This window comes from Pan troglodytes, chromosome 16, assembly GCF_028858775.2.
Source record: "Pan troglodytes isolate AG18354 chromosome 16, NHGRI_mPanTro3-v2.0_pri, whole genome shotgun sequence".
Classification (NCBI taxonomy): domain Eukaryota; kingdom Metazoa; phylum Chordata; class Mammalia; order Primates; family Hominidae; genus Pan; species Pan troglodytes.
The window spans coordinates 24,036,702-24,063,850 of NC_072414.2; the positions used below are offsets into that span (position 1 = coordinate 24,036,702).

The following is a 27,149-nucleotide window of genomic DNA, read 5'->3' on the forward strand; positions in this document are numbered from 1 at the left end:
AAATTACTGTACTTAAGAGTATTTACATTTAATGTAATTATTGGTATGTTAGGGGCTTATGTGTGCCATTTTATTTCTGTATTTTGTTTATCTTTTTTATATTTTACCTGCTTTCCTATAGGCTATTTGAACATTTTTAAGAATTCCATTTGATTTATTCATAGTGTGTCCCAGTGGAACACTTTGTGTATATATAAATTATTCCAATGAGTAATACTCTGTTGTTTGAATATTAGTCGTTTTTCTAGGTATTATATTATTTATGAATAGCTTATTCCTGTCTACTAATGTTATTTTACCAGTTTGCATGCAGCATAGAAACTTTACCTCCCTTTATCCTCTCCTGTAGTTACCTTTACTATTTTCTCCACATACATTAAAACCATCTCAGACAGTTTTATACTTTTTCCTTCAACCAACAAACATAATTTAGAATACTCAACAAGAGAAAAAAAGTTCCATTATATTTACCCATATTTTTACTTGCCATATTTTCCCCTCCTTTCTCTCCACTCTTCCTTCTTTTAATGTTTCCTTTCAATCTATTGAACTTCCTTTAGCTATTCTTCTGAAGGTAGATGTGGTGGCAACACAATCTTTTAGTTGCCTCAGTCTGAGAATTTCTTCATTTTTCTTTCATTTTTGACCAATATATTTCACTGTATATAGGATTCTGAGGTGATCTTTTTTTCAGCATTTGAAAAGGTTGTTTTTCTTCCTTCTGAACTCTATGGTTTCCAATGAATAATACTTTGTCATTTGAATTGTTTTTGCAGTATAGGTAATGTGTCATTTTTCTTTCTCTGTTTTTAAGGTTTTTGTGTGGTCCTTAATTTTTAGAAATTTGACTATGATGTGTCATGGTGGAGATTTCTTTGGATTTATCTTGTTTGGGGTTTGTTCATTTCTTTAATCTATAGATCTGTGTCTTTTATCAAATTTGTGAAGTGTCGGTCATTATTCATGTACTTTTTCAACTCCACCTTCTTCTTTTATCTAGGACTCCAATTATATGATTATTAGATTTTTTTTTTGTAGTCCCATAAGTCTCTGACTTTTTTTTCAGTTTATTTTACCTTTGTTTTTCAAATTGAGTAATTTCTATTCTATCTTTGTGTTCACAATCTCCACCTGTAATTCTTAGTAAAGCAGGTTATATGTAAGATGAGAATGTTTTAGAGAACAACTCAGTATGAAAATAATCAGATCATATTTGTGGCAATACAGGATGTAAAATATGGGGATCATAGAATAGAACTTAACAGTTCTTTCAACAATTGGATAATGCAATTAGTACAACTTTATGCAATGTCTTCTTTCCACTGTATATCTTATTTTTAATATGATTGTTTTGAAAAAAAAAACTAATTATATAATATTCCATTTTATGTATAAGCAATGATGTATTGCTGGGCAGTTAACTTTGTTGATAATATTGCAAGCCCTATAAATAACATTATAATGAACATCTTTGGGTTTCCATTTTTGTTAATGATCACTGTTTTTTAGTATAATTTCTTAAATGTGAAATTAGTAGCTCAGGCTGGGCATGATGGCTCATGCCTGTAATACCAACACTTTGGGAGGCCGAGACAGGTGGATCACTTGTGGTCAGGAGTTCAAGACCAGCCTGGCCAACATGATGAAACACTGTCTCCTACTAAAAATAAAAAAATCAGCCTCGTGTGGTGGTGCACACCTGTAGTCCTAGCTACTTGGGAGAATCTTTCATGATAACCTGACTTTCTATAAAATATAAATTAGGGCAAATGTATTCCTTGGTGCTATGGTTTAAATGTGTCCCCCAAAGTTCATATGTTGGGATCTTAATTCCTAATGCAACAGTACTGGGAAGTGGGCCTAATAGGAGGTGATTAGCTAATAATGATTAATATTGTTATTGTAGGAGTGAGTATTGTGAGAGGGGGAGATAACAAATTATCTCAAGAGTGGATGTGTTAAAAAAGTGAGTTTGGTCCCCTCTTGCTCTCTCTCGAGTACTCTCTAGCCCTTCTGTCTTCCATCATGGGATGTTGTCGCAAGAAGCCCCATTGCCAGATGCCAGCACTTTGAAATTGGACTTCCCAGCCGCCAGAACTGTGAGAAATAAATTTCTTTATAAATTACTCCCTTCATGATATTCTGTTACAGCAACACAAAACAGACCAAGACACTTTATCAAATTGCAAAGAAACATTGTTGTTCTAGGTTATAATAAATGTAAAAACTAGTGCAAATTTATTTTGGGCTACATGTGAAGGGATGAGATAAGGAGGGTGGATGGTGTGGGACAGAAATTCAACTGTTAACTATTATATAGATTCAAACTTGGACGTCATCTACACGTAGCAATTTATTCCTAGCCAGTTCAGGGTTTATAATGAAAAAATATTTCCCTGACATATTAAGTGGCTCATATATAACAAAAGGTCATTTATGAAGGAAGGAATTACTTTGGAAATTTATGCAAACTATTTAATCATTTAAATTATGAAAAAGTTCCAACGCAATTTGGTTCCTGATTTTGTGATAGGAACATTTTTCTTGGTAATTGGTGTAGTGGCCTCATGTCAGGAGTCACTTCATTCTCCTTTTCAGAAGAAGAAAAGGGTTTATGAATGGTCTGTATTTGATTATTTTAGCACCTCACTATTCATCAGTAGAAGCCCTAGATTAGATGGGCAATGGAATTTTGGGCTGAAGAAGGGAGAGGTATAGTTTTCCTTGTGTTAAAACTCTGTTTGATTAATTAGAATGAACTGCCAAGGTGTTTCTGGACACCAGTAATTTATTATCTTCCTACAAGTCTATAAGAGAAGGATTAGAGCCTAAAAGTCTGTATGGAACTCGCTATTTATAAATTTTACAGAAAAACAAACATGTTGGAAAACTTCAAGTTTAATCAGATTCTACAGGACTTCTTAGAATCCCTGTGACAGCAATATGAACTAAGAATTGGTAGGAGGGGTTATAGTTCTTTCTGTTTAATGTCTGTAATTTACATAGGGCTCTCTTAGACCATAGATTTAGGGTGACCCCGGCCTGGTTTCACAAGGTAGGACTTCCATTGAATTCTCTCTCACCAGTGTGTTCCTCGTTTGGAGTTCAGCACGGGACTGACTGGGCGGCAATGTGCATGAGCACATACGGTCTCAGAACATGCACTTTGGGCAAAGAGCAGAGCCCCTTTAGGTCAGGGTTGGATTTACCATGGTGGCTCCAGTAGAGGACTGAAGCTTTGGCATATCATGCTCAATGTTCCTTCCTCTCCATCAGATATTTTTAATAAATGTGCAAGTCTTTAATAAATGTGAATCACCAGCGGTGGACATTTTGTCCAAGAATTGTCCTGAAGAGGAAGACAGTTTGGACCAGCTGCCCTGGGAAACTCCTCAGGCTACTTTACTCGAGTGCAGCCTCGCTGACTGCTCATGCTAGTGCATTAGAAGGTGGCCACAAGGACAGGCTGGCGCTGCCTGCACGGCCTGCACTCATACCTATGCTCATCGGCTGACCTCTGACTCTTTTTTTTTTTGAGACGGAATTCTGCTCTTGTGGCCCAGGCTGGAGTGTAACGGCACGATCACAGCTCACTGCAACCTCCGCGTCCTGAGTTCAAGTAATTCTCCTGCCTCAGCCTCCTGAGTAGCTGGGATTACAGGCACCCACCACCACGCCCAGTGAATTTTTGTATTTTTAGTAGGGCTAGGGTCTCACCATGTTGGCCAGGCCTCGAACTCCTGACCTCAGGTGATCCACCTGCCTTAGCCTCCCAAAGTGCTGGGATTACAGGTGGGAGCCACTGCACCCGGCCTCCCCCTAATTCTTATATTTCAGCAACATGTCCCTGTAGGTCACTTCTAGTAGTCTTTGCTATTTAAATAAGCTTAGGAGCATCTGCAAACTTAGAAAGTTTCCTGCCTTTGAGATAATTTATAAAAATATCAATGTTGATTCTGGCAGAAACCCCCCATGTAGGCCCTTTATCCCAATTAATGTTTTTCAAACATTAGAGTGCCTGACATTGTGATAGATCATTAGCCGTCTCTGCTACTTTATATATTTTCTGTATCTTTATCCTTATGCATACAAAGAAACTTAACACCATATTCCATTCATTCTAAGATGCACGTTAGTTTCACATTTTAACTTTTTTATTTAAAATCGGGCATGTCTTACAATTGAATAGCATCTTAGATTTGATGACATGTGAAACTAGAATAAATGCGTAGAGGATTAACAGTGGAATTGGAATTATCCCTTGAGTGTATGTTAAAAATAACCTGAAAAGAGTTTGTATTTAAAAGTATTTTCAGAGTTTCAATTATGCTGACTCCAATTTTTGTATCCCATTCTTCTGAATTCAGTTTCTCCTTCCAGGAGGACACCTGATAGTAATTACTCCAAAGAAGTAGTGTCAGTAATGACATTGTCTTTGTTTATCTGAAAAACGTTTTTCTTTTAACTTTACTCTTGGACGGCAGTGTAGCTGGTCTTAGATTCCAAAGTTGAAGTCCATAATTACTTTCCATAATTTGAACATGTTACTTCATTGATTCCTGGCTGCTCTTATTGTGCCTTGCCATCTGCTCCCTGGCCAGTTGTTGTTACCCTGTAGATAAACTGTTTGATTCTGTACTTTTAAGATATTCTTTTTCATATTCTATCGTTTTGCTACAATGTGACTTAGTTAATTTTAAAATTATAAATAAACATATTATAAATAAATTCCCTTGTAATATCTTCAAGTTTTCTTTAAAGATAAACACTTTTGGCCAGGCACGGTGGCTCACGCCTGTAATCCCAGCACTTTGGGAGGCTGAGGCGGGCAGATCATGAGGTCAGGAGATCGGGACCATCCTGGCTAACATGGTGAAACCCCGTCTCTACTAAAAATACAAAAAATTAGCTGGGCCTGGTGGCAGGCGCCTGTAGTCCCAGCTACTCGGGAGGCTGAAGCAGGAGAATGGCATGAACCCTGGAGGCGGAGGTTGCAGTGAGCCAAGATTGCACCACTGCACTCAGCCTGGGTGACAGAGCGAGACTCCATCTCAAAAAAAAATAAATAAATAAACGCTTTTATTTTTCAAGTTCACTTTAACAGCTATCTTTAAAGAAAACTTGAAGGTACTGCAGGGAGTTTCCCTGGAGGCCACACAGTTTCCCCTGTGAGTATCCTCTTGCATCAGTATGATGCTTTTTGTTACAATTAGTAATTGGATATTCATAGATATTTTAAACTGAGGTCCGTACTTTATTCACATTTTATTGGCTTTTTAAATCCCATTTCCTGTTTCTGTTCCACGATCCCATCCAGGATTCCATGTAGCATTTAGTCCTTGTGTCTTTTTAGGCTCCTCTTCATTGTAACAGTTTTTCAGCCTTTCCTTGTTTCTGATGATCTCGACAGTTTTGAGTAGGGCACTGGTCAGATATTTTGTAACATGTCTCTCCATTGGGATTTGTTGGATGTTTTTATCCAAGTTAGAATGGAGTAATGTGTTTTGGGGTAGACAGACAGCAGAGTATTATATGTTATCATATCATATCCAGTGTGCATAATATCAATATGACTTACTGTTGCTGTGGGCCTTAATCAAATGGCTTAAAATGGTATTCGTCAGGTCCCTCGACTGTAAAGTTACTCTTTTTCCCCTATTTATATATTGTACTCTTTGGAAGGAAGTCACTATGCACAGCCCAGGAAGTCACTAAGCACAGCCCAAATTAGGGAGTGGAAAGTAGTGTTTCATCTCCATGAAGGCAAAGTGTCTACATAAATTGAAATTCTTCTTCATAGAGAGTTTGCCTCCTTCACCCCATTTATTTATTTAATCATTTATTTATGTTAGTGTGGACTCAGCAGTATTTATTTTATATTTTGGAGTGTAATCCAGTATTACCTTATTTTGTTGTTCAAATTGTTTACTGGTTTTTACCACTAGGTACTTGTTAAATTTGCTGCAGTATCCCTCTGGCTTAACAGCATTGGTGTTATTTTATTTTTTTTCACTCATTTTCCTTCTTTCTGGCTCTGCAGTATGTTCCAGGTTCATCTGGTATATTTCCTGCCCAACACCTAGAATCAGCCCTTTCTCCAGAAATCCTGGTTCCTTGCATTGGTGAATGATTAGAAAGCAAGGTTTGGGTGCTAGGGGGGTTCATTGCCATTGGGGTGTCATCATTTCTAGGCCCTTTCTGACAGAGCAAAGAGTTATATGTGTATATAGTAGTTCATATATACACAAACATCTATAAGTATTTCTGTATGTAACCGTATGTATCCTTATTAAGCTAAATGGAATTCATGCTTAAGTCTCCAACTCTCACTCTAAAGTGAGAAAACTGATTTCTACACATGGCATCCATTTACTTAACTGTTCGATTGCAATATACATGTACAGTAGTTTCAGAATTGGTAACTTACAACTCTGTGAGGAGCAACTTCATCAACTAGAGTGCAATGCTGATACACAGTTCCTTGCAGAATACACCCAGTTTCAAAGTTACTTAGACCAGCACCTTTTTCTCCCAGTCATGTCAGTAAGGTCGTTTTATACTTTTGTAATGCATTTGAATCCTTTTGTTACATTTTGTATTCCATTCTGGATCACCGAATCTCCTAAGTATTTGTTTTGTATTTTGCATTCATTTTGGGTTACTCTTTGTATTTTAAAGTTCTATGAGTTTTGACAATGCTTAATGTCTTGTATTCACCATTACAATATGATACAGAATTCTCTGCCCTAGAAGTACTCTGTGCTCCATTTGTCTACTCCTAACCCCCACCACTGGCAACCACTGATAAATTTACAGTCTCTAAAGTTTTGCCTTTTGTAGAATGTCTTTTTATTGGAATGATACAATATGTAGCCTTTTCAGCCTGGCTTCTTTCACTTAGCACTGTGTATTTAAGAATCACCTATATCTTTCATGGCTTGATAGCTCATTTCATTTTATACTTGAATAATATTCCATTGTGTGGATGTGCCATGGTTTGTTTTTCCATTCACCTGTTATAAGACATCCTGATTGCATCCAGTTTTTGTGATTATGCATTAGGCTGCTATAAACATGTGCAGGTTTTCTGTAGATATGTGTTTTTGAATCATTGGGTAAATATCTAGGAATATAGTTGTTGTATCATATGGTAACACTAGGTTTAGTTTTGTAAGAAACCGCCAAATTGTCTTCCAAAGTGGTCGTACCATTTTGCATTCTTACCAGCAATGAACGAGCCTTCCTGTTGCTCCCCATCCTCCCAGCAGTTGGTAATGTGAACTTTTAAGATTTTCGTCTATCCGATAGGTATATGGTGGTATTGCATTGTTATAATTTACATTTCCATGATAACATGATGTGAAGCATCTTTTAATATGTTTATTTGTTATCCGTACATCTTCTTCGGTGAGTTGCCTGTTCATATCATTTGGCCATTTTTTAGTTAGGTTGTTTGTTAATGTATTGCTGGTTTCTTTCCTATATTTTGAATATAAGTTCTTTATCAGAGATGTATTTTGTAAAATTGTATCCCAGTCTGTAGTTTTTCTTTTCATTCTTGTAACAGTATCTTCCATAGAGCAGTTTTTAATTTTAATAAAGTCCAACTTACTAATTTTTTCTTTGCATGGATCATCATGCCTTTGCTGTTGTATGAAAAACCATAATCACCAAACCCAAAGTCACGTATATTTAATCCTGTCTTTTCTTCTAGTATTAGAATTTTATATTTTACATCTAGGCTTATGATCCATTTTGATTTAATTTCTGTGATAAGAATAAGATCTCTGTTGAATTTTTTAGACATTTATTTTACTTGGTGTCTACTGAGCTTCTTGGATCTATGATTTGTGTCTGTCAATGGTGTTGGGAAGTTCTCAGCCATTATTCTTTCAACTATTCTTTCTGCTCTGCTCTCCCTTCTGGTGATTCAACTATATATGTGTTATACCTTTCAAAATTGTTCCACAATTTTTGGATAATCTGTTTTTTTTTCTTTTTGCAATTCAGTTTTGGAAGTTTCTGTTGACACATTATCCAGCTCACTGATTCCTTGCTTGGCTGTGTCCAGGCTCCTCATGAGGCCATCAAACGCTCGCTCTTTTTTCTTTTGAAACTTTACAAGGCTTAAATTTCATTTAACTTACATTTTTGACACAACATGTTCAAATTGCATACAGGCATTCTTTATTTCTGTTACACTGGTTTTGATTTCTAGTATTTCCTTGCAATTCTTTCTGAGAGTTTCTTTCTGCTGATGTTACCCAACTGCTTTTGCATGTTGTTTATTTTTCCTTTAGCACCTTTAGCATATTTATCACATTATTTTAAATTTCTTATGTGATAATTTCAACATTTGTATCATATCTAAGTCCTGTTCTGATGTTTGCTTTGTCTCTGCAGACTGTTTTTTCTTGTCTTTTAATTGCCTTGTAATTTTTCTGTAATAAAGCAGAAATGGTCATGACATCATGAATTTAGATAAGTAGCTTTTTAGTGTGTGAATTCATGTGACAGGTAGTAATTGGGCTTTATTTGATGTTTGCTGCAGCTTTAACTGCCAGAGCCTTCAGGTTCTTCTAGTGTTCCTGTTTTTGTCTTCCCTCTTGATGTCTGTCTTCCTTAATTAAGTACTCTTTCTCAGAGAATCTACAGCTTTTTGGACTGTAGTTCACAGTAGTTATACTGGACCCCTGTTGGTGGGGTGGTAAGTGGGGATGAGGGGAAGAAGTGTTCTGTAATCCTATGTTACATGGTAGCGTTGTAGTAGGCCTGTGTGTCTGGGCTCTGACCTTCACAAGTGTTTCTCTAGTGGTATAGCAGTGGTATAGCTTTTTCCCCTCTTAGGTAAGACAGAAAGGCTACAGGCTGCTGGAGTGGGACCAGTGTAATTTCCCTAGCAGGGATAAGCTCTGAGAAACCCTGGAGAGTAGGCTTTTTTTGTGGAGAAGGCTCTGGGTGACCTGTTTCCCAGTGGTTACTTCTCCCCTTCTCTTGCTGGAGCCACAAGGAGATCTTCCTTGCACATTTACTATGAGAACCTGGTGGAGTTTCTAGACATAAAACCCATGAAATTGTAGAGGCCTCAGCAAGACTGTGGCTGTCTGGGGGCTTCTCACTCTCATTCATTGCTGGTTCACACTCAGCAACCAGAGATTCACTGAAATTACCATTTAAGCATTACCACAAGTTCATAGCTCCAGTGGCTTCTGCTTTGAGTGAGCAGATTTTGGCTGTGCCCTGAATTTCATGTCTCTCCATATTTCAGTGTGGTACTTACCCTGCAGCTTCAGTCCCTCCTGAGTCCAATAAATGTCATTGATTTTTCATTTCATTCATTTTTTTCTGTTGTTAATTATGAGAGTGATTAATTCTAAGCTATTTACTTGCCAGAGCTAAAAAATGATGGAAGTTTGAATTAGTCTTTGATTTATACTTATATTTTTGAGGAACTCATACTTCCTTAATCTGAGGATAAGTTGGCCAATTCTGGAAATTTCTCAGCCATTATTTCTTTAACCTTTCTTTTATGAAACTATTTTATACACATATTGAATCTTTTCATTGTGTCCTTCAAGTCTTTCAAGCATTCGCATTTTCCATCTCTTTATCTTTCTGAGTTACATTTTAGGTCATTTTGTTGAGTCTGTCTTCAGCTTACTAATTATAATTTCTGTTCTTTCCAATTCATTGTTTAACCCACCCATTGAGCTTTTATTTCAGTTACTAAATTTTTCATTTTGTAAAGCTCTTACTTTTGTTTTCTTCCAAATCTGCATTTTTACCGCTAGAATATCTTATTCTTTTACTATGTTTTTGATTTCTGTAGTGCATTTAATCACGTTAAACATATTTATTCAGTATTATCCCTCTGATATTTCTCTTGTCTGTATTTTTGGGGGCTTATTCCTCCTGACTTGGTTTTCTCTTTCACTCATGGAAAATGTTATACTTTATGTATTTTGCACCTTTGATCAGGAGGGTATAATCATTGTGTTTTCTATGCAACAATTTTTTGTTATTATTATTTTCTTTCTTTTGTCTTTTTTGTGGTTTGCTAATTTGTTTGTTCTCATTGCGTCTGTCTGGGTCCTCAAGTTTTACTGGTCTGGAACAACTTCTAAGCTAATTCCATGACTTGCAAAGTTCCTAGGCTTTGTGAATTGGTTACATTTGAATTCTCCATCAGAAAGAAGGCTGATACATTTTCAGGAAATAGAGTATACCCTGGTTCTCCACTTTCAGCCCAGAATGACACAGACTAACTTGCTTCTTTCTTGGCCAATGGTCTCTTCAAATTTCCTGGACCATGCTGGTGGAAGTAGGTGGGGGGTTTGGTTCAGCCCTCCACCTATGAAAGAGAATCTTTTCTATAGTCCCACTTAGGCATTGTTTAGGCTCTCTGTGAATAACACTGGCCACTGGTCTCCACACTCCTGCACTCTGCTATGGTGTCAGCTCACGTACTTACAATGTTCTTTTCAATTTCCTCTTGGATTTTTTTGTTGTTGTTGTTTTGAAGGATTTCTTGTGCTTTCTTGTGAGCCAAAATCAGCATTTAAAAAGACATTTGTTTGATTTTCTCCAGAATTTCCAGGTGTTTGTAGCAGGATAGTATTAACATTATAGAGTCTCCTGTTTTGCTAGGACCAGAAGCAGGGCCCCCATGTATTATCCCGGCATACTTAACTAGTTTCTCTGTGTTGTAGTCACCATTTCAGCTCTAGCTATGGCTTCTTTGTTTCACTTCCATTTCCAACTTCTGTAATGGATGTAATCTCTTGGTGTGTTTGCTCTGCAGACACTGTGATTATCTTACACCGTGATTATCTCAGGTCGTGCCTTCATGCCAGTAACTTAATTTTTTAGCTGTGTCTGTTTTGTTCCTTTCTGTTTCTCATCTAACTACGTAATAATTTGTTTTGGTTCTCAGTTTATTTGTTTAGCTCTGCAATGTTCCTTTTATTCTGTTATTTTATTAGCTCATCTTTGAAATCATGCTTAATTTGATCCAAGACTTATATAGTATAATATAAAGAACTCATGAGAAGCATGCTCTTCTTATTTGGGCTTTTTTCCAGGCTACTTTGTATATTAGTTGTGTGTGTATGCCTGGCTGCCTTTCTTCTTTGTGCTTGTTATTTTAAAATTTTTATTTATGTATATATTTAATCATCCATTCATTCATACTCATACTTCCTTCTTGTGGCTGTCATTCCAATTTGTTTTCATCTGGCCCATGCCTCATTCGTATTTTCTGTGATGTAGTAGAGATGCATTATTTTTATGTTATACTTTCCTGATTCGTGGCCTGATTTATTTTTGTCTTTGTTTCTTAAGCCAATTAACCTATATTATTTATAGAAGTATTAGAAATATCAAATGACAAAAAAAAAAGAAAAATAAATGACTGCTTCTAAATCCTGCTCGTAACTTCCATTCATTCATCTTATCCCCTTCCCTTTCTATTGGCCTTTGGAACCCACTTTGCACCGGTTCCATACCAAGGGCTCTGTTGGGGTCTCCTTATCTCTAACTCAGTTCTTTAGAGGACCCCAATTGTGATGAGATTTGTTGCAGCTAGCTTTTTGACAATTCATTGAAAAAGCCTGATATTGAAATTACAGAAATTTTGTAACCAAGTCATTTGTGGGAGTCTGGCTGTGTGTTATAGGTGTTTGCTTTGAGTCCAGAGAGATACAACTTGTAAACACTCAAGGAAATTCCTGAAAACTGATTCAGTTGGGATGATGGCTTAAACTTAAAGGGAGATTTATCCTTTCTGTTCAAGGGTAGTTCAGATGAAGTTTGATTCCTGCTCCACTCAGTATGCCGGAAACCCAGCATCTCTCTTCCTCTTTCTCCTCTACTCCACAATCTTCCTACCACTACCCGTTGTCAGCTCTGCTAATTCAAGATCGATTCCTTCTCTGTTAGGGTCTGCTCTCATGATCCACCTTCCAGGCTTCATTCCCCAAGAGGTAGGTCCTTTGAGGGAGATAGGGGGCCCTTTCTTATAGAAAGAAAGGAAACCTTTCAGTTGCAGTGAAAAGTGCATGCTTGAACTCTTCCTCCCTCCCTGAGAAGGATGGGGCAGCTCTGGGGATGGGAGTCCACCCAGCGAGAACCAAGTGGACATCAGGTTGGGTGGGGCTCACCTCCCCCGGGCAAGCTCTCTTATTCCTGCACTCACAGGCAGCTGAACACCTTGGTCTGCCTTGCTCCCTTCAATCTGGCATTGGGCAAATTGGATCTGGATTTCACAGGGGAAACAAAAGTCAGTGGTGTTGCCCGGATCCAGGTCCTAAGCTCAGGAAACCCGCCTGCCTCTGTTCACCTGGCATTTATTCTCCCTAAAGGAGCCAGGCTGATCAGCCAGTTTTCCATCTTGTCATCATGGGTCTTTCCTGGGATTATGTCTCAAGGAATTACATGCTGACCTGTTGGGAGGAAAAAAAAATGTATATAAATATACACGTATTACACTGTGGTCTGATTTTTTAAATCCCTTAAGCCTTATACTTTGCATTGTTCTTGAAATCAGTGTTCTGGAACTGTGCAGGATTAACTTTGGTAGTTAAAAATAGAATCAAAGAGTTCAGAATCACTCTGCTGGGGGAGTTCTAGAGGCAGAAGTTTTTCCAAAGACTGCAGTCTCTGCCTCAGTGGCTCTTTGGAGCGACGTCTCCAATCTCAGGATCTTCGGGGTGCTGTGTTTTAAAGCATAATGCATTTCCTCTATTTGTCAGGTTTAATGGTACCATCAGAAATAAGCATGTATCTGTAAACAGTTCGGCTGTGATTAAGGAGCTCCAGAATCCTAGAAATAGTGAAGTTCCTTAGCTTAACCCTTTGCCAAGGTGGCTAGCTGGTGGATGAGGCCAGGATCCAAGGCTTGAAGGAAGTCAGGTTGCACACACTTTTTGAAAAGATTCTCATCTGCACATTGATGCATCGCAGAATAACCATGAACCCACTGGGAATATTAAATGCTGACCTCTAGACACTTAATTCCTAAGCCTTAATTTCAGTGGGAACCAAACCAACCAGGTTTCAAAGATGAGCCAATAAAATAACAGAATAAAAGGAACATTGCAGAGCTAAATGAATAAACTGAGAATCAAAACAAATTATTACACAGTTAAATTAGAAACAGAAAACCAACCAGTAATTATGTGCCACCCCTAAAAATAGGCAGCCGCAGATAGTGAGGAGATATTGCCAGTTCGGGCCAATTCTCTTAGCCTTTTCAGTACCTTTCTATCAAAGGAACTTTTTTCCGATAATTTAACAGTGGAGAATTTTGCTATATTTTAGGCACTTTTCTTTTTCTTTTTCTTTTTCTTTTTTGAGACAGAGTCTTGCTCTGTCGCCCAGGCCGGAATGCAGTGGCACGATCTCAGCTCACTGCAAGCTCCGCCTCCCAGGTTCCTGCCATTCTCCTGCCTCAGCCTCCCAAGTAGCTGGGACTGCAGGTGCCTGCCACCGCGCCTGGCTAATTTTTTGTATTTTTATTAGAGACGGGGTCTCACCATGGTCTTGATTTCCTGACCTCGTGATCTGCCTGCCTCGGCCTCCCAAAGTGCTGGGATTACAGGCGTGAGCCACCGCACCCAGCTCTTAGGCACTTTTCTTCGTGCTACCTATTCAGTCCTTACAGCATGCTGGAGAGAGAGTAGTTGACAGCCATTACCCTTGTTTTTACAGATAAGGGAACTGAGTCTCAGAAAAGTTCAGGGGATGGGACTACCCCTAGCCCACATGGCTAATGAATAGCAGAGCCCAGAGCCTGTGATATCTATATTTTTCACATTGTGTCCCCAACAAACGGACCCTGAGCAATCCCAAAATGTGAGCAGAGGTAGAGCCGAGCTCTGTATCCCGAGAGGGCCAGGCCCTGTGGTACGAGGACCAGGATGGTCCTAGAAATGCCAAGCTCCCCATCAGCGGCTCTCAGACATCCAGGCTTCAGGACTCCGTTGCTCTCCTTAAGGTTATTGAAGATCCTCTTAAGTTTTGTTTATGTGATTATATCTATCAATATTTACCACATTGGAGATAAAAGCTAAGAAGCATTTTAAAGTTCAGTAATTCACTTAATATAATAAGGCCATTCCATAAATAGCAAGATGTTAACATAAATAGCATTTTATGGAAAATAACCATATTTTCACCCAAGAAATCAGTGGGAAGGGTGGCGTTGCTTTTTATTGTTGCAAATCTCCTTAATGCCTCATGTAATAGAAGACGTCTGGACTCTCTGACCAGCTTCTGCATTCAGTCTGCTGCTGGTCCCTATGTCCTGTAGCCTCTGCAAAGCTCTATGGAAGACTCAAGGGAAAAGGGGGATGAAAGAGGGAAATAACGTCTAACCATTATGAAAAAAAGATTTGACTCACTGGTCCTCTGAAAGCATTTCAGAAACCCAGGGGTTCCAAGCCCATACTTTGAAAACTTCTGTCTTGTACAATTACCAAAGGGAATTATTTTCCGTGATCGTAATCACAGTGTTTGCTGTTACAACAAGGAGGACAGAATCACATCATGGTTCAAAACACAAGTGTTGAAAACTAAACTTTACGAAACTGAAATCCAACCCCCTAACCTCTTAAACAGGTTTCTGTACTTAGCTGTGTGACCTAGGGCCAGGAGCTTGTTTGTTTCATAATTGATATATTTATGCATTCCTCTTCTCCTTTCATTATAAAGGTAATACCTGCTCATAGCAAAGCATTCAAACAGAAAAGAGACATATAAAATTAAATTTGGGGGGTCTCCCATAATCTCCATTATTAAATGAGAAAAATAATAGTATTTATTTTGCTGGATTATTGTCGTGAAGCCAAAATGCGTTGTTTGCGTGTGCATGTGACATTTAGAAATGCAAACTCTGTTTAAGGGTTAGCTTTGTTATTTTCAGGTATCGTCAATACCTGATACCTGATATTTATTGATATCTTCTTGGTAAAGTACTTGTTCATCTTTTGCCCATTTTTCTATTGGATTGCCTGCCCTTTTCTGATTGATTTTTTGGAGTTTATTTCTTATTCTGGATATGAGTCTTTTGTCAGACCTACTATCTTGCTGACTCAGGGAAAACCTCAGTTTGTTATGCTGTAAAACTAAGAAAAAAATATGGTTGGTGTAAAGATTAAACTAGATAAAAGAAGTCACCGTTTATAAACTTTAGACTGCTACACAAATATGAATTTCTATTATCCAGCTATTTTCTCTGCAACCAAGAATTTAGAAATGGTGGTGGTTAGGTCTATTGTTACGTTTTTGCTTTTTTTTTTTTTCTCAGCATCTCCACAAAGGAAAAAGAAATAACGTGATGGGAGCTCTGTGAAATCACATGGAATGATGTTACCCAGTAATTCACGAAAGAATAATTGCTGCAGAAATGCAAGATAGCACATTACGCATTACCACGACCGTTGTACTCTAAACCAGATAGACGATTATTCAGAGAGATTGATTTTAAAAAGCACGATCACTTAAATCAAAGCATGCCCTCAACTGAAGAGCTCCGATGGAAAAAGAATGAAGGGAGTTAGGCGCGTTGACTCGAGGGTGCCTTGCCACACCGGCCTTCTGGGATTCTGTGGCGGGCTGGGGACCCTGCCTCCTCCTGTCTTCATCCCAGAGGGAGAAGGGAGTGTAGATCTCGCAGGAGAGCCGTGTGTGTGAGTAGCCACGTGGTGACAGCCACTGGCACTGAGTGACATCGCACAGATTGCAGCATGCTCCTCCTCTTCCCACCTGCTGTAGCAGACAGGGCAGCTGTTTGCATCCCTGTTTCGGAGGAGAGAACATTGAAATGCACAGAAGCCAATTGCCTGCTGAGTCGGGAGCCCCCAGGGTCTTTTGCCTGTGTGGACTCTGCTCCTCCATGCCCTCCTGCCCAGTTGGGGAGGGCAGGAATAGCCAGGGGGGCAGCTTGAGGATCTGAAATTGCTGAAACCCACTTTCACAGTGCAATGGTCTGAATGTTTTTTTCCCCCACTAAATGCATATGTTGAGATCTGAATCCCCAAGGCGATGGTATTAGGAGGTGATTAGTCCATGAGGGTGCAGTCATGATGGATGGTCCCGTATATACAAGGCCCCAGAGACCTCCCTCGCCCCTTCCACCATGCGAGGACACAGTGAAAAGGTGGCTGCCTATGATCCGGGAAGCCAGCCCCCACCAGAAACCAGGGTTCAACCATAGTGGCAGGTTAATCATGGACTTCCAGCCTCCAGAACTGTGAGAAACAAACTTCTATTTTTTATAAGCTACCCAGTGTATGATATTTTGTTATAAGCGTCCAAATGGAATTAAACATAGAGTCTGTGCTACTTAATTGCAGGCCCCTAGGTTCCTGTGGAATACTGTTCTTCGGGAGACTAAATGTGCATATTTATTCACAGGCCTCTGGGCCAGGGTTGGATGTTTCTGTCCCCTCTCTTGCAGGAATCCCCTTGTTTGACCAGGGTGGCCTCCAACTTGGGAGGGAGTGACTGCTGTAGGCAGCTCTGCCTGCTGATTCATGGTTTCAGGCTCAAGTGCTGCATGGCAGGCTGGGGGCTCTGGCAGCAGTGGAGGATATTTGGGTGAAAGAGAAGGAAACTTCCCTCCTGGGGTGAGGAACTGGATTTTGTCCCTAGGTAAATTCTGGGCAGTGGGAGTGGAGCCCCTGCATACCTGCCCTGAATGTCCTTCTGCCGGGGGCCAGAGGGCCATGTGGGAACTATAATTCCATCTGGGGACTTTCCACACTCAGAGGTGTGGCCACCATCCCCAGGTCTCCCAGTTCACCTGCAGCCTGTGTGGCCAAGTACAAACCCCGAGGCAAGGAAGTTGAGTGCAGAGCTGAAGTCCTCCCCCAGGTCCTCTGTGCAGAAGCCTGTCAGGAAGCAGGGGGCTGAGCTCAGCTTTAGTGCAGCAGGGTCGGGACGTGCTTGCCAAGGATTGAGGAAGGAAAAGGCTGTGGGGAGAGGGGAGGGGACAGATGGACTCTGAACCTGCTTTTGGAGCAGCCCCTGGGGAGGGAGGGCTTTTCTTGCCAGCCGGTCAAGGTCTTATAGGAGAAGACACGGCACCTGCAGACCTATTGCTGCCAGAGTCCCACAGAACCTCTTTGAGAAGGGGGAAAGGGGTCAGTCAAGAGCCATTTTGCAAATGAGGAGACTGAGGCCTGCAGCAACTGCCTCTCATCTGTGGTCACAAGCGTGGGGGCCTGGAGACAGTAATGCCTGGATAGAGCCTTGGAAAGCAGATCTGGTGGTGGGAACCGAAGGATAAAGGCTCAGGACTGGGTGCACATGGTGGATGTGAGGGGATCCACATACTGTGGTATTGCAGGATCACAGGTGGTTAAAGCAGAGGCTCAGCCCCAGGACGCCACCTGTCTTCCTCCTTGTAGGGACCCTGTTTTCCCTCCCTCCGTGATCCTTGTTACCATTTGTTGTTATATGTTGTTACAAGTGTATCATTATTGTGTTGTATAATCCTACCTCATCCCCCCCCACCAACACACACACACATACACACACATACACACACATACACACACAAACACACAAAATTTTTATTCTAGGAGCTCAGGAGCAATATTAATTTCCACTGCACACATCAGGCAAGCATAATGCTGGGAACAGGAGGTGTTCCATAAATGTTGCATGAATGAATGAATGAATGAAAACTCGGCTGGACCATGGCTTGTAGCAATGGCTTGTGCACTTCACTCCAGATTTTTGACTTGATCCTTTGGGCAGTGCAGTTGGAGGAGGGTGATCTGATCATATGGATGGTCAGAAAGTCTGGTGTGAAGATGAGTAGAGGACAGCCTCTGTGTGTGTGCACCTGCATGTGCATAGGGGCAGCAGGCTGCACAGTGGGAATGGGAAGGAGGTGAGGGACCTTGTCACTGCAAACAGAGAGCCAAGAGACTCAGACCGTGTGTGGCCCGGACAGGTGCCAAGAGGAGGGAGATTGTTCTGGGAGCATGGTTCCTCATGCCCTCCTCTCTCCCTCTTGAGTCTTTGTGGGGGGCTCCCCTAACGGGTATCCCTGCATGCTCAGGTGGTGGTGGCTGCTGCTTGTTGATTACAGTTTGAAAAGCTGTACTTGGTCCCAAGCTGCCACACACCACTGAAATTCAGTGTTCTCTAATGGGGTTTCTGTTAGAATGTTGGAAAGAAGAAAGCCTTTTAATTAGATTTGTAGTAATTGAGCTCCCAAACCACAGAAGCCTTTCTCTCAGCAGATGAAGACACGAATGCAATTAAAAGAAGGAAAGGCACCTAAATGGAACCCTTGCTAATTTTAAGTCCATTAAAAACAACAACTCCTTAATAAGTTGAGGCAACAGATACACGTTCTGAAGAGTTTTAACAGTGCTTCCCAATAATATTGGAGCTTGAACTGGAACTGGAGTGCTCCAGCCACTTAAATGGATAGCTCTGTTGGGGATCATTTGCTTAGTGCAGAGTACAGAGACATGTTAGCTCTACAGCTTTTCCCACCAAAAACTCCTGGCACATTTTATTAGGAAAATGGGATATATTTTTTTCCTGTAACTGAATAAATGTTCAGCGTCTTGTGGACATTGCCCCTGGCCTGGGGTCCCCTGAGACATCATCCCATGTCCCTCCCCAGGCAGCCCTCTCCTCTCTGTGGGATTTGCCCCACCTGGCCCATCTCACCCCAGAGGTGCCCAACATGTGAGCAACTGGGCTGGGGCACTGATGTCCCTGTCAACTGCTTACATGCTCAACGCATTTTCGTTTTAATGAGAGGCAGCATTCGTTTTTCATTTACATCCCTGCCCACTGACACGCCCCAGCAGATGCCACGTTCTTTCTGCCTTTGGGTCTTTTTGTTTTGAAACTTCCCATCGGTGAACCAGGCCAAGTAGATTCTATTGCGGGAGCTTGAGGTTTCAGCTTCTGGGAACATCTTCACAGGGGCATTAATTAATATTTTCCCTGGAGAGGGTGTCAATTGCTAATTCACAGAGTCCTTTAGGTTGGAGTTGATTATTTCATGCTGAATCACAACATTCTCAGTATAACTATTGTACAGAATTCACTCATTTGCCTCCTTTCACTGGGCTTGGTCAGCCGTACTAAAACGCAAGTTGCCTCCCATTTGGAAAGGCCAGTCTGGACGGGTCTCTTCTCTGTACGTCCTGTGCTGGAGCAAAGTCACAGCTGGTACACTATCCAAGCTCCCTGGTTAGTGCATAGGCTTAGCTGGAGGCAGAACTCAGGGAGGTGTTTTGGAAATGTAGGAAAATAGGCTCTGGAGTCAGAAAGATCCAAGTTTGAATGGCTGCTTCTAAAGTCACCTCATCTTTCTCACCTTTAGTTTATCACCTGGGTAGGCTTTACCTTCAGGTGTATTTCAAGAGCCTGATGTGCCTCCTAGAAGTTAGAGGATGAGAGAAAAGCCCAGATCTGCAGGGAGAAGGCAGAGTCACGGCCCTCATGGCACCACTCACACAGGGTGCAGCAGTTCCACACAGGGCCGTGGCCCCTTTCCTGGGGGAGGGAGGCATAACATACTTGTATTTGTTTAAAAGCGTATATATTTTGGAAACAAACCTGACTTTAAAAACTTGTATTTTCACCTACTTTTATGTTTTTTTAAGCATATGAATTATTTAAAAATACAAAGATAAATAGCTAAATCATTAGCAGGCATCATTTCTGGATGGTAAGGTTGCAGAGTTTTAATTTTCTTCTTTATACTTTTCCATCTTTTTTAAGTGCTGTATAATAAATTTGTCTTACTTTGGAATAAATAGAAAAGCTTAACTCTAGGGAAATGCTGCTTGCATATATTGGAAGTGCTTGGTGCATTCTAATTTCCACACACAACAACGATCTCGACAGTCAGATCCCCATGTGAATAATTGTCTCATTCTTTCTTTTGTAAACCATATTATTTATGCTGCTGCTTTTTTTTTTTTTTTTGAAGGATGAGAAGAACCAAGTTTTAACCACCAACATTTGGCTGCAAATGGTAAGTTAAGAGAATGACAGTCTCTCCCATGGGCTGCAAGATCTTGCACCCAAGATTCTTGTCCTGATACCTGAGATGCTTGCTTCTGAGAGGTCCTGTTTAGGAAAAAAAACAAAAAAACAAAAAAACAAAAAAAAGGCCATGGCTGTCACACCAACTCCACACCTGCCAACAATGAATGCTGGCTGTATGACACTACAGTCTGCAGTGCTCAACACATGCACAAGATCAACACATGGGACCAGGTAATGTGGGGACACCTCAGAAGCACTTCAGGCAAGACAAGAAGATACAGGGCTGTGTGTAGATGTCCACAACCTGCACCACAGCCGGTCCCCAGGACTCAGAAGCTCCATCCCTGCCCTCTGTGGCCTCCGGAGCCGCATGTTTGAATCAGGTGGAGTGTTCCGAAACCAGAGGCCCTCGTACTTTGTGCTCTAGCAATGCTTATAAGAATCTTGAAGTGCTACCTATCATTTGTAGATTTTTAACTTGACATCTGCAATACTAATCTAAATTTGATTAATTGCAAATGATGCCACTTAACATCCAGTTGTAAATATTAACACTGAAAAATGAAACAGTCAGTCTCTATTTTAAATGGAATTCAAAATACCATAATAATTTGGTGCCCATCTCATTCAAACACCATATGAACAAGCCTTTTTTTAAACTGTCAGATATTTAACATAGTCCCTTTTTTCTCTTTGCACATGCATTTCTATTCTAGTTTCTATATGGAATTTTATCCTAATGTAATATAATTTTATGTTTGAAAGTCTCTTTTTTGTTTGTTTGTTTGTTTGAGACAGAGCCTTGTTCTGTCATCCAGGCTGGAGTGCAGTGCAGTGGCGCAATCTTGGCTTACTGCAACCTCTGCCTTCCAGGTTCAAGTGATTCTCCTGCCTCAGACTCCCAAACAGCTGGAATTACAGGCAGGCACCACCACACCTGGCTAGTTTTTGTATTTTTTAGTAGAGACAGGGTTTCTTCATGTTGGCCAGGCTGGTCTTGAACTCCTGACTTCAGGTGATCCACCCACCTCGGCCTCCCAAAGTGCTGGGATTACAGGCATGAGCCACCATGCAGGGCCGAAAGTCTTTTATTAATCGTGCCTTGGTTTTTTCAAATGTAAATATTTACACAAGAATTATTCCTTTACACCGTAAGTATTAAATTTTGTTTCTTTTGGATTGATTTAAGTTTACTATTGTTATTGGTATTATAATTCATCAAGGTGACATAAATTAAAATTTTTAAGTAATTATAAAACATAAATTTTTATTGGCAATTTATATCTCTGCCCAAGATGAGTTTGTTTTAAATTAGTTCATGTATCCACAGATGACTTTTTATTACTTGAATGGAGAGAGTGATAGTTTTCACTTCAATTCTGTTGCTGTTTTTTAACTAGGTGTAGTAACATGAGTAGTTGGACATGAAAGCCACTTTGTTAAAGCAATGTTACTCAATCTTTGAATTTCTTCTAGGTTATATGCCAAAAATAATGTAGTTTTTATCAAATGTATCAGCTGACAGCTTGATTAGTTTCTCCTTCAATTTTGTTGAAAACAAAGAATTAAAAGAATTTAAACCCACCTGACCTTTGAAAGTATTTGCCACCCAATTTGTAAGGTAATTCACACAGACACAAACGCTGATACTTTAATTGACCATTTGTTTGGTTCTTGAGTCAGTGTCCCAAGATGGGAGTTGAGGTAAGATAAGAGAAATGTGCCCTTCTTTGTAAAGTTGAATGGGAGAAGTGAAACTGGAGGCAAAGGATAGTCCCATGTGGTTCTTGGGCAATTGAGTTATCCTGCGAATACACCTGGAGTTGAGGGATAGAAAATGGATCTGCATCCAGCCTGGCCAACATGGTGCAACCCTGTCTCTACTAAAAATACAAAACTTAGCTGGGTGTGGTGGTGCACACCTGTAATCCCAGCTACTCAGGAGGCTGAGCCAGGAGAATCGCTTGAACCCGGGAGGCAGAGGTTGCAGTGCGCTGAGATTGCACCACTGCACTCCAGCCTGGGGAACAGAGCAAGACTCAATCTCAAAAAAAAAAAAAAAGAAAAAGAAAAAGAAAATGGATGTGCTTAAAGCCATTGCTAGGTCTCCAAGATGCACCCATAGCTACATGTGAGACTCCTGCAGAACCTAACATTAGTCAGGTGAGAGCCCTTGAGATATTTCCCTGCAGGATTTAAAGCAGCATACTTCAATGAGCATATCCCTGCCCTTGCCTGTGCCACCTACTCTAGCTTCCCTCCTTTTGCCCAGGACACATGATCTGTGCTCTCCTGGAAGGCCCAGGCCTTCTTCCCATGGACAGACTCATCTCCTGGCCCCTGCTGAGAGCCTGGCGTTAATGATTGTCCTCGCTGCCAGTAGCATCAAAATAGTGTCCGTGGGTCATTCTCACTCTTGTCTCTCCCACAGACTTTTCATTTGGATAAATGTTAAAGCCATGGATCCATTGGCTCAAACCAAAAACCTTGAAGTCACCCTTAACTCTTGTCTCGCACACCTCACCTCTGATACATCAACAAATCCTGGCAGCTTGACCTGCAAAACCGATCCAGGATCTAACTACTGGGCATCAACCATGATGCTTTCACCCTGGTCTACATGGGCGTCATCTCTCACCTCCATTATTAGGAGTCCCCATCCAGCCTTCCTGCTTCAGTGTTGCCTCTTCTGGTGGTGTCTTGTCCTCAACATAGCAGCCAGCATATACCTTCTTGGCACAGATCCCTCCAGGGGCTCCTGTCTCCCTGGACAGCATAGGAACTGAAGTCCTCGAAGTGGCCTTGGATTCAATTCCCTCCTTGCCTGGCTCCTTTTTCCTCTCCCCTCCCCTCTGTTCTTTGCTTCCTGGCTGCACTCACTGTCCACTTGTTGGGTGACACACACGTCACCCGGGCACGTGCCCCCCTCAGGGCCTTTGCACTGGCTGCTCTCCCTGCCAGGAAGACTCGTCCCTAAGAACCACTTGATTTCCCCCTTACTTCTCACTGATCTTTTCCTAAAGGTCACCTCTTCATTGAGTCTTCTTTGAGCTCCGATGTACTGTCCCAAACCCTCCCCTCCACCTCCAGCCCACTCTGTTCTTTTTATCCTGTTTCATTTTTCTCCCAAAGGCTTCTCACCATGTAACCCGCTTTGTGTTCACTCGTCTATCTGTTCATTGGTTCTGAGTCTTCATCACCCTTAGAATGTGTGCACAGTGTGGGGGACAGGGCTGCAGGTGCATTCGGTCACTGCCGTACCCACAGCCCCTAGTTCACTGTCTCACCTGTAGCGGGCACCAAAGAACTTTTGCCGAATGAGAGAATGAAGCAAAAACTCAAGGTGAACCTTGAGGTGCTTGGGTAGTGTGACACAACATAAAGCCATCTCCTGAACGGCCGTGCAGCACTTTCGTACTGTGTGTATAAGGTCAGGCTCCGGAGAATGAGGCAAGTGCTTCCCTTTTAAATTAAAGTTGGACGTTTGCCATGCCCTCTAAGGAACAATGCTACTGTGTTGACATTTTTCTTACAGAGAGAAATGCATGTTATGGAGAGGTCTCTCTCCCTGGTGCCTATCTTCCTTAGCCCTCAGTAAGTGACTGGTCTTCAGCAATGTATATGATTTGGCAATTTTATTTAAAGGATGGTGGTTTCCAAGAAAAATGTAACTGGATTATTACTTCCAGTATGGAATTCAGATGCTCCATAAATAAACATCCTTGCTTCAGAGGGTGTCACCAGAGACCTCTAAATTTATTTCAAGCACAGCTAATTTTAATTAAGGCTTACATTTGCAGAAGCATCTGCAGCTTCATTTGTTTGAAAACTCACCTTTTAACTCACCTCCTCTTGGAGCAACCTACTCTGTGGAAGGTATGAAACTGGGCCAGGTGAGGGGACCCAGAAATACATAACCCAGTTTCTACCTTTAAGCCATTTATGATCAGGCTGTGTAATTAACACGTTTAGAAGAAGGAGGCGGAGGAGAAGAAGAAGGAAAAGAGGAGGAGGAAAAAAGGAGGAAAAATGGAGGAGGAGTTGGAGGAGGTGGAGGAGGAGGAGGAAAAGAAGAGGAGGCGGAGGAGAAGGAGGAAGAGGAGGAGGAAGAGGAGGAGAGGAGGAAAGGAGGAGGAGAGGAGGAAAGGAGGAGGAGAGGAGGAAAGGAGGAGGAGAGGAGGAAAGGAGGAGGAGAGGAGGAAAGGAGGAGGAGAGGAGGAAAGGAGGAGGAGAGGAGGAAAGGAGGAGGAGAGGAGGAAAGGAGGAGAGGAGGAGGAAATTAAAATAGCAAGAACAAGTATCTCCCCAGGGATATTACAGATGACAGCTGGTGGTCAGATAGTAGAGGCCAGACGTGGGAGAAATCTCTGCTTTAAAGAAATGGGAGAGAAGGAGAGGCACAAATTCTCCTAAATGTGAAGATCTGGGAGCACTGGCATTTCTGAGTATTTTGTCATTAATGTTTACTTTTAGGTGCCTACCGATTGAGAAACATGCTGGATTCCCTTAGAAGGTGTGCCCTCATAAAGCTGGGTGATAACATTTATCTGGAAAGCGGCACCTGTAGATGATCTAGCAGTTGTAACACTGTCTCCCAACTGAATTTTTAAGGGCTCACAAGAATCCTGGGTTTAAAACAAACCTTAACAGTCATCTAACCAGTGCCTGTGTCTCTCTGCCCCCCCGCCCCCACCCAGTGTTTCAGTCTGGAAGCCCTGGCATTTCTATTCATGTCCACAGCATGGACATGAGGAACTCAGGAGTCACCAGAGCAAGCTTGGATGCTGCCCAGAGGCCACTTCTAAGCAACCTTCCATTGATTGCTGTTCTTGTGTTCCCTGGCTGGGGACCAGCCTGGCTTGACCCAGCACGATAATGGACATGCACAAGTGAAGCTGGGTACTGAAGGCTCTCAGGACCAGGGTTCTGAGGGGAGTGCAAATGTGGGCCGGGGGCAGAGAGCCATAAAAACGGCTCTAGCAATGGGTTTTTCTCCTCCCGAGTTTCATGTTGCTGAATTCCTGTCCAGAAAATCTGAATCCACGTAATCTTTTCTCTAGGGTATTTAAACTCTGCAAATGATACATTTTCTATGCATTAAAAATGGAAAAGGCAGAAAGGTAAAAAAATGAAAAAAACTCTCCTTGACCTCCAGTTTGTTGGTTTTGTTCTTTCTCCCAGTTGCCCTTGATTTTGATCATTCAGAAACTTGAGGGAGGAGAAAGAGGCTTCATCTCTCTGTTCACCTCTTCATGTTCTGAGGAGGAAGCAGCTGGTTCCTCTGCAGCCGGTTCCTCTGCAGCCAGTTTTCTCTGCAGATTAGTTTTTATCATTTTGAGAGGGTTGTCAGACATAATCTGATTTAATCTATGAGAAAAAATGACAGAAGCCATTTCAGTTTCTGAAGAGACATTTGAACCATCCAGAGATTTACATTTGCTTTTAAAACATCTGTCTTCTCTTATTTTGCAATTGTGACCATTCTCCTGGCATTTGATGTCCCAGCCTTCCTGGGTCATTCTCTAACTTTAACCTCCTAATTCTAATTATGGTACTAATAGCATTCACACCATGGATGATAAGATTTTAAGCTGTTATTTTTTCTAAAATGTTTACCTTTTTAATTTCTGCCTTCATTATCACTTGATCTCTGACACATGGAAATGCCACGCTTCCTGTTTACAGACAAGCCAGCTAGTGGCTTGCTTAGGGCTGTGACAGCATCTCAAGGTGAAGAGCGATGTTTCAATCATTATGTCTCACCAAGAGAAGAAAGCGTCAGGGTCAGGGGGATGGAAAGAAGGCTGCTTTCCTCCACTAACAAAATAATGGATGGGAATAATTTTGAAAAGATAAGTGTTTTCTGACATCAAACGTGTGATGACTTTTCCAGCACCAACAACCAATTTTCCACCAGCAACTGGGGGTCCACCAATTCAATTCATTTCTCACATTATCTACCTGGAGTTGCATCAGATCCTACAGGTTAAAGGGCTCAGTCTGACTTCAGATACCAGCTGCAATTGGTGTACCCAGGCTACTCACATGTCTAGCAGGTGACTGAAAATTCGAGGGTTCCCATACCCTTCTCCCCCAGGTTCAATAACTTTCTAAGATGACTGACAGAGCTCAGAAAAATACTTTGCTTACTTAATAAAATTTTAAATAATATACAAACTTATTTAATATATTTATAAATAAAATATATTTATTAAATAAATATTTAATATCTACTTATATAAAATACCCTGGAGAAAAGATTACATGGATTCAGAGTTTCAGAACAGGACTTCGGCAACATGAAACTCGGGAAGAGAAAAACCCATGACTTAGGTTTATTGGTTTATTCTAAAGGATGCAGCTCAGGAACCACCAACTGGAAGGACATAGCGGACAGGGCGTGGTGGCCGGAAGGGTGCGCGGAGCTGTCGTCGTAACTTCTCCCCAGTGGCCACCTTCCCTGCAAGTGGATGTGCTGACCAAGAGTGTTTATAACCCTGTCTCGAGCCCCTTTCTCACCCCTCCCCAGAGCTGTGAGTGCAATGGGCAGAAAGCTCTTTCCTCCAGTCACTAGGTGACCAGCCCCCATGAAAGCTATCTAGGTGCCCAACCCTAAGTCACCTCATCAGCGTAAACTCAGGCCTCAGGCATGGTCAGAAGGGGCTCTGTATGAATCACAAAAGACACTCCTCTCACTCAGGAAATTCCCAGGGCTTTGGAAGCTCTGTGCCAGGAAAACCAACTCTATTTTCTTATTATACCATAATGTATTTTTTTAAATGAAAGATAACTTTCCTTTTTCCTCCCTCCCTCCGCCTCTCTCATCCCTTTCCCCTCCTCCGCCCTCCCTCAATGCTTCCATGCCACTAGCATCCACACACATTTAGAGTTTCCTGTGGGCTCGAAGCAGCACAAATGGGGCCCAGGTGCCAGAGCCATGGAAGAATTGGGATTCCCCCAGTGCCTTTTACATCAATGGCCCCTTCCTCCCTTCAGTGTCCCCTCACAACTCCACACACTCTTCTTTTGAAGATGTAATGAGAAGGAATCTCACAGAAAGTGGGAGAGAAGGAAGAGCACGCCGTCCTCTAAATGTGATTGTCTGGGAGTCTAGGTTCATTGAC

General features: G+C 41.4%; 1 protein-coding gene across 3 annotated transcripts in view; it reads left to right on the top strand.

Annotated features, from left to right (window-relative positions):
• CHRNA7 (cholinergic receptor nicotinic alpha 7 subunit) overlaps positions 1 to 27,149 on the top strand; it is a 139,306-nt gene that overhangs the window by 50,795 nt on the left and 61,362 nt on the right. For all 3 annotated transcript variants that reach the window (XM_001164138.5, XM_016927864.3, XM_063794657.1), the window contains exon 3: positions 19,967 to 20,011. In XM_001164138.5, the coding sequence (XP_001164138.1) occupies positions 19,967 to 20,011 (45 nt within the window). The remainder of the gene's footprint in view (positions 1 to 19,966; positions 20,012 to 27,149) is intronic.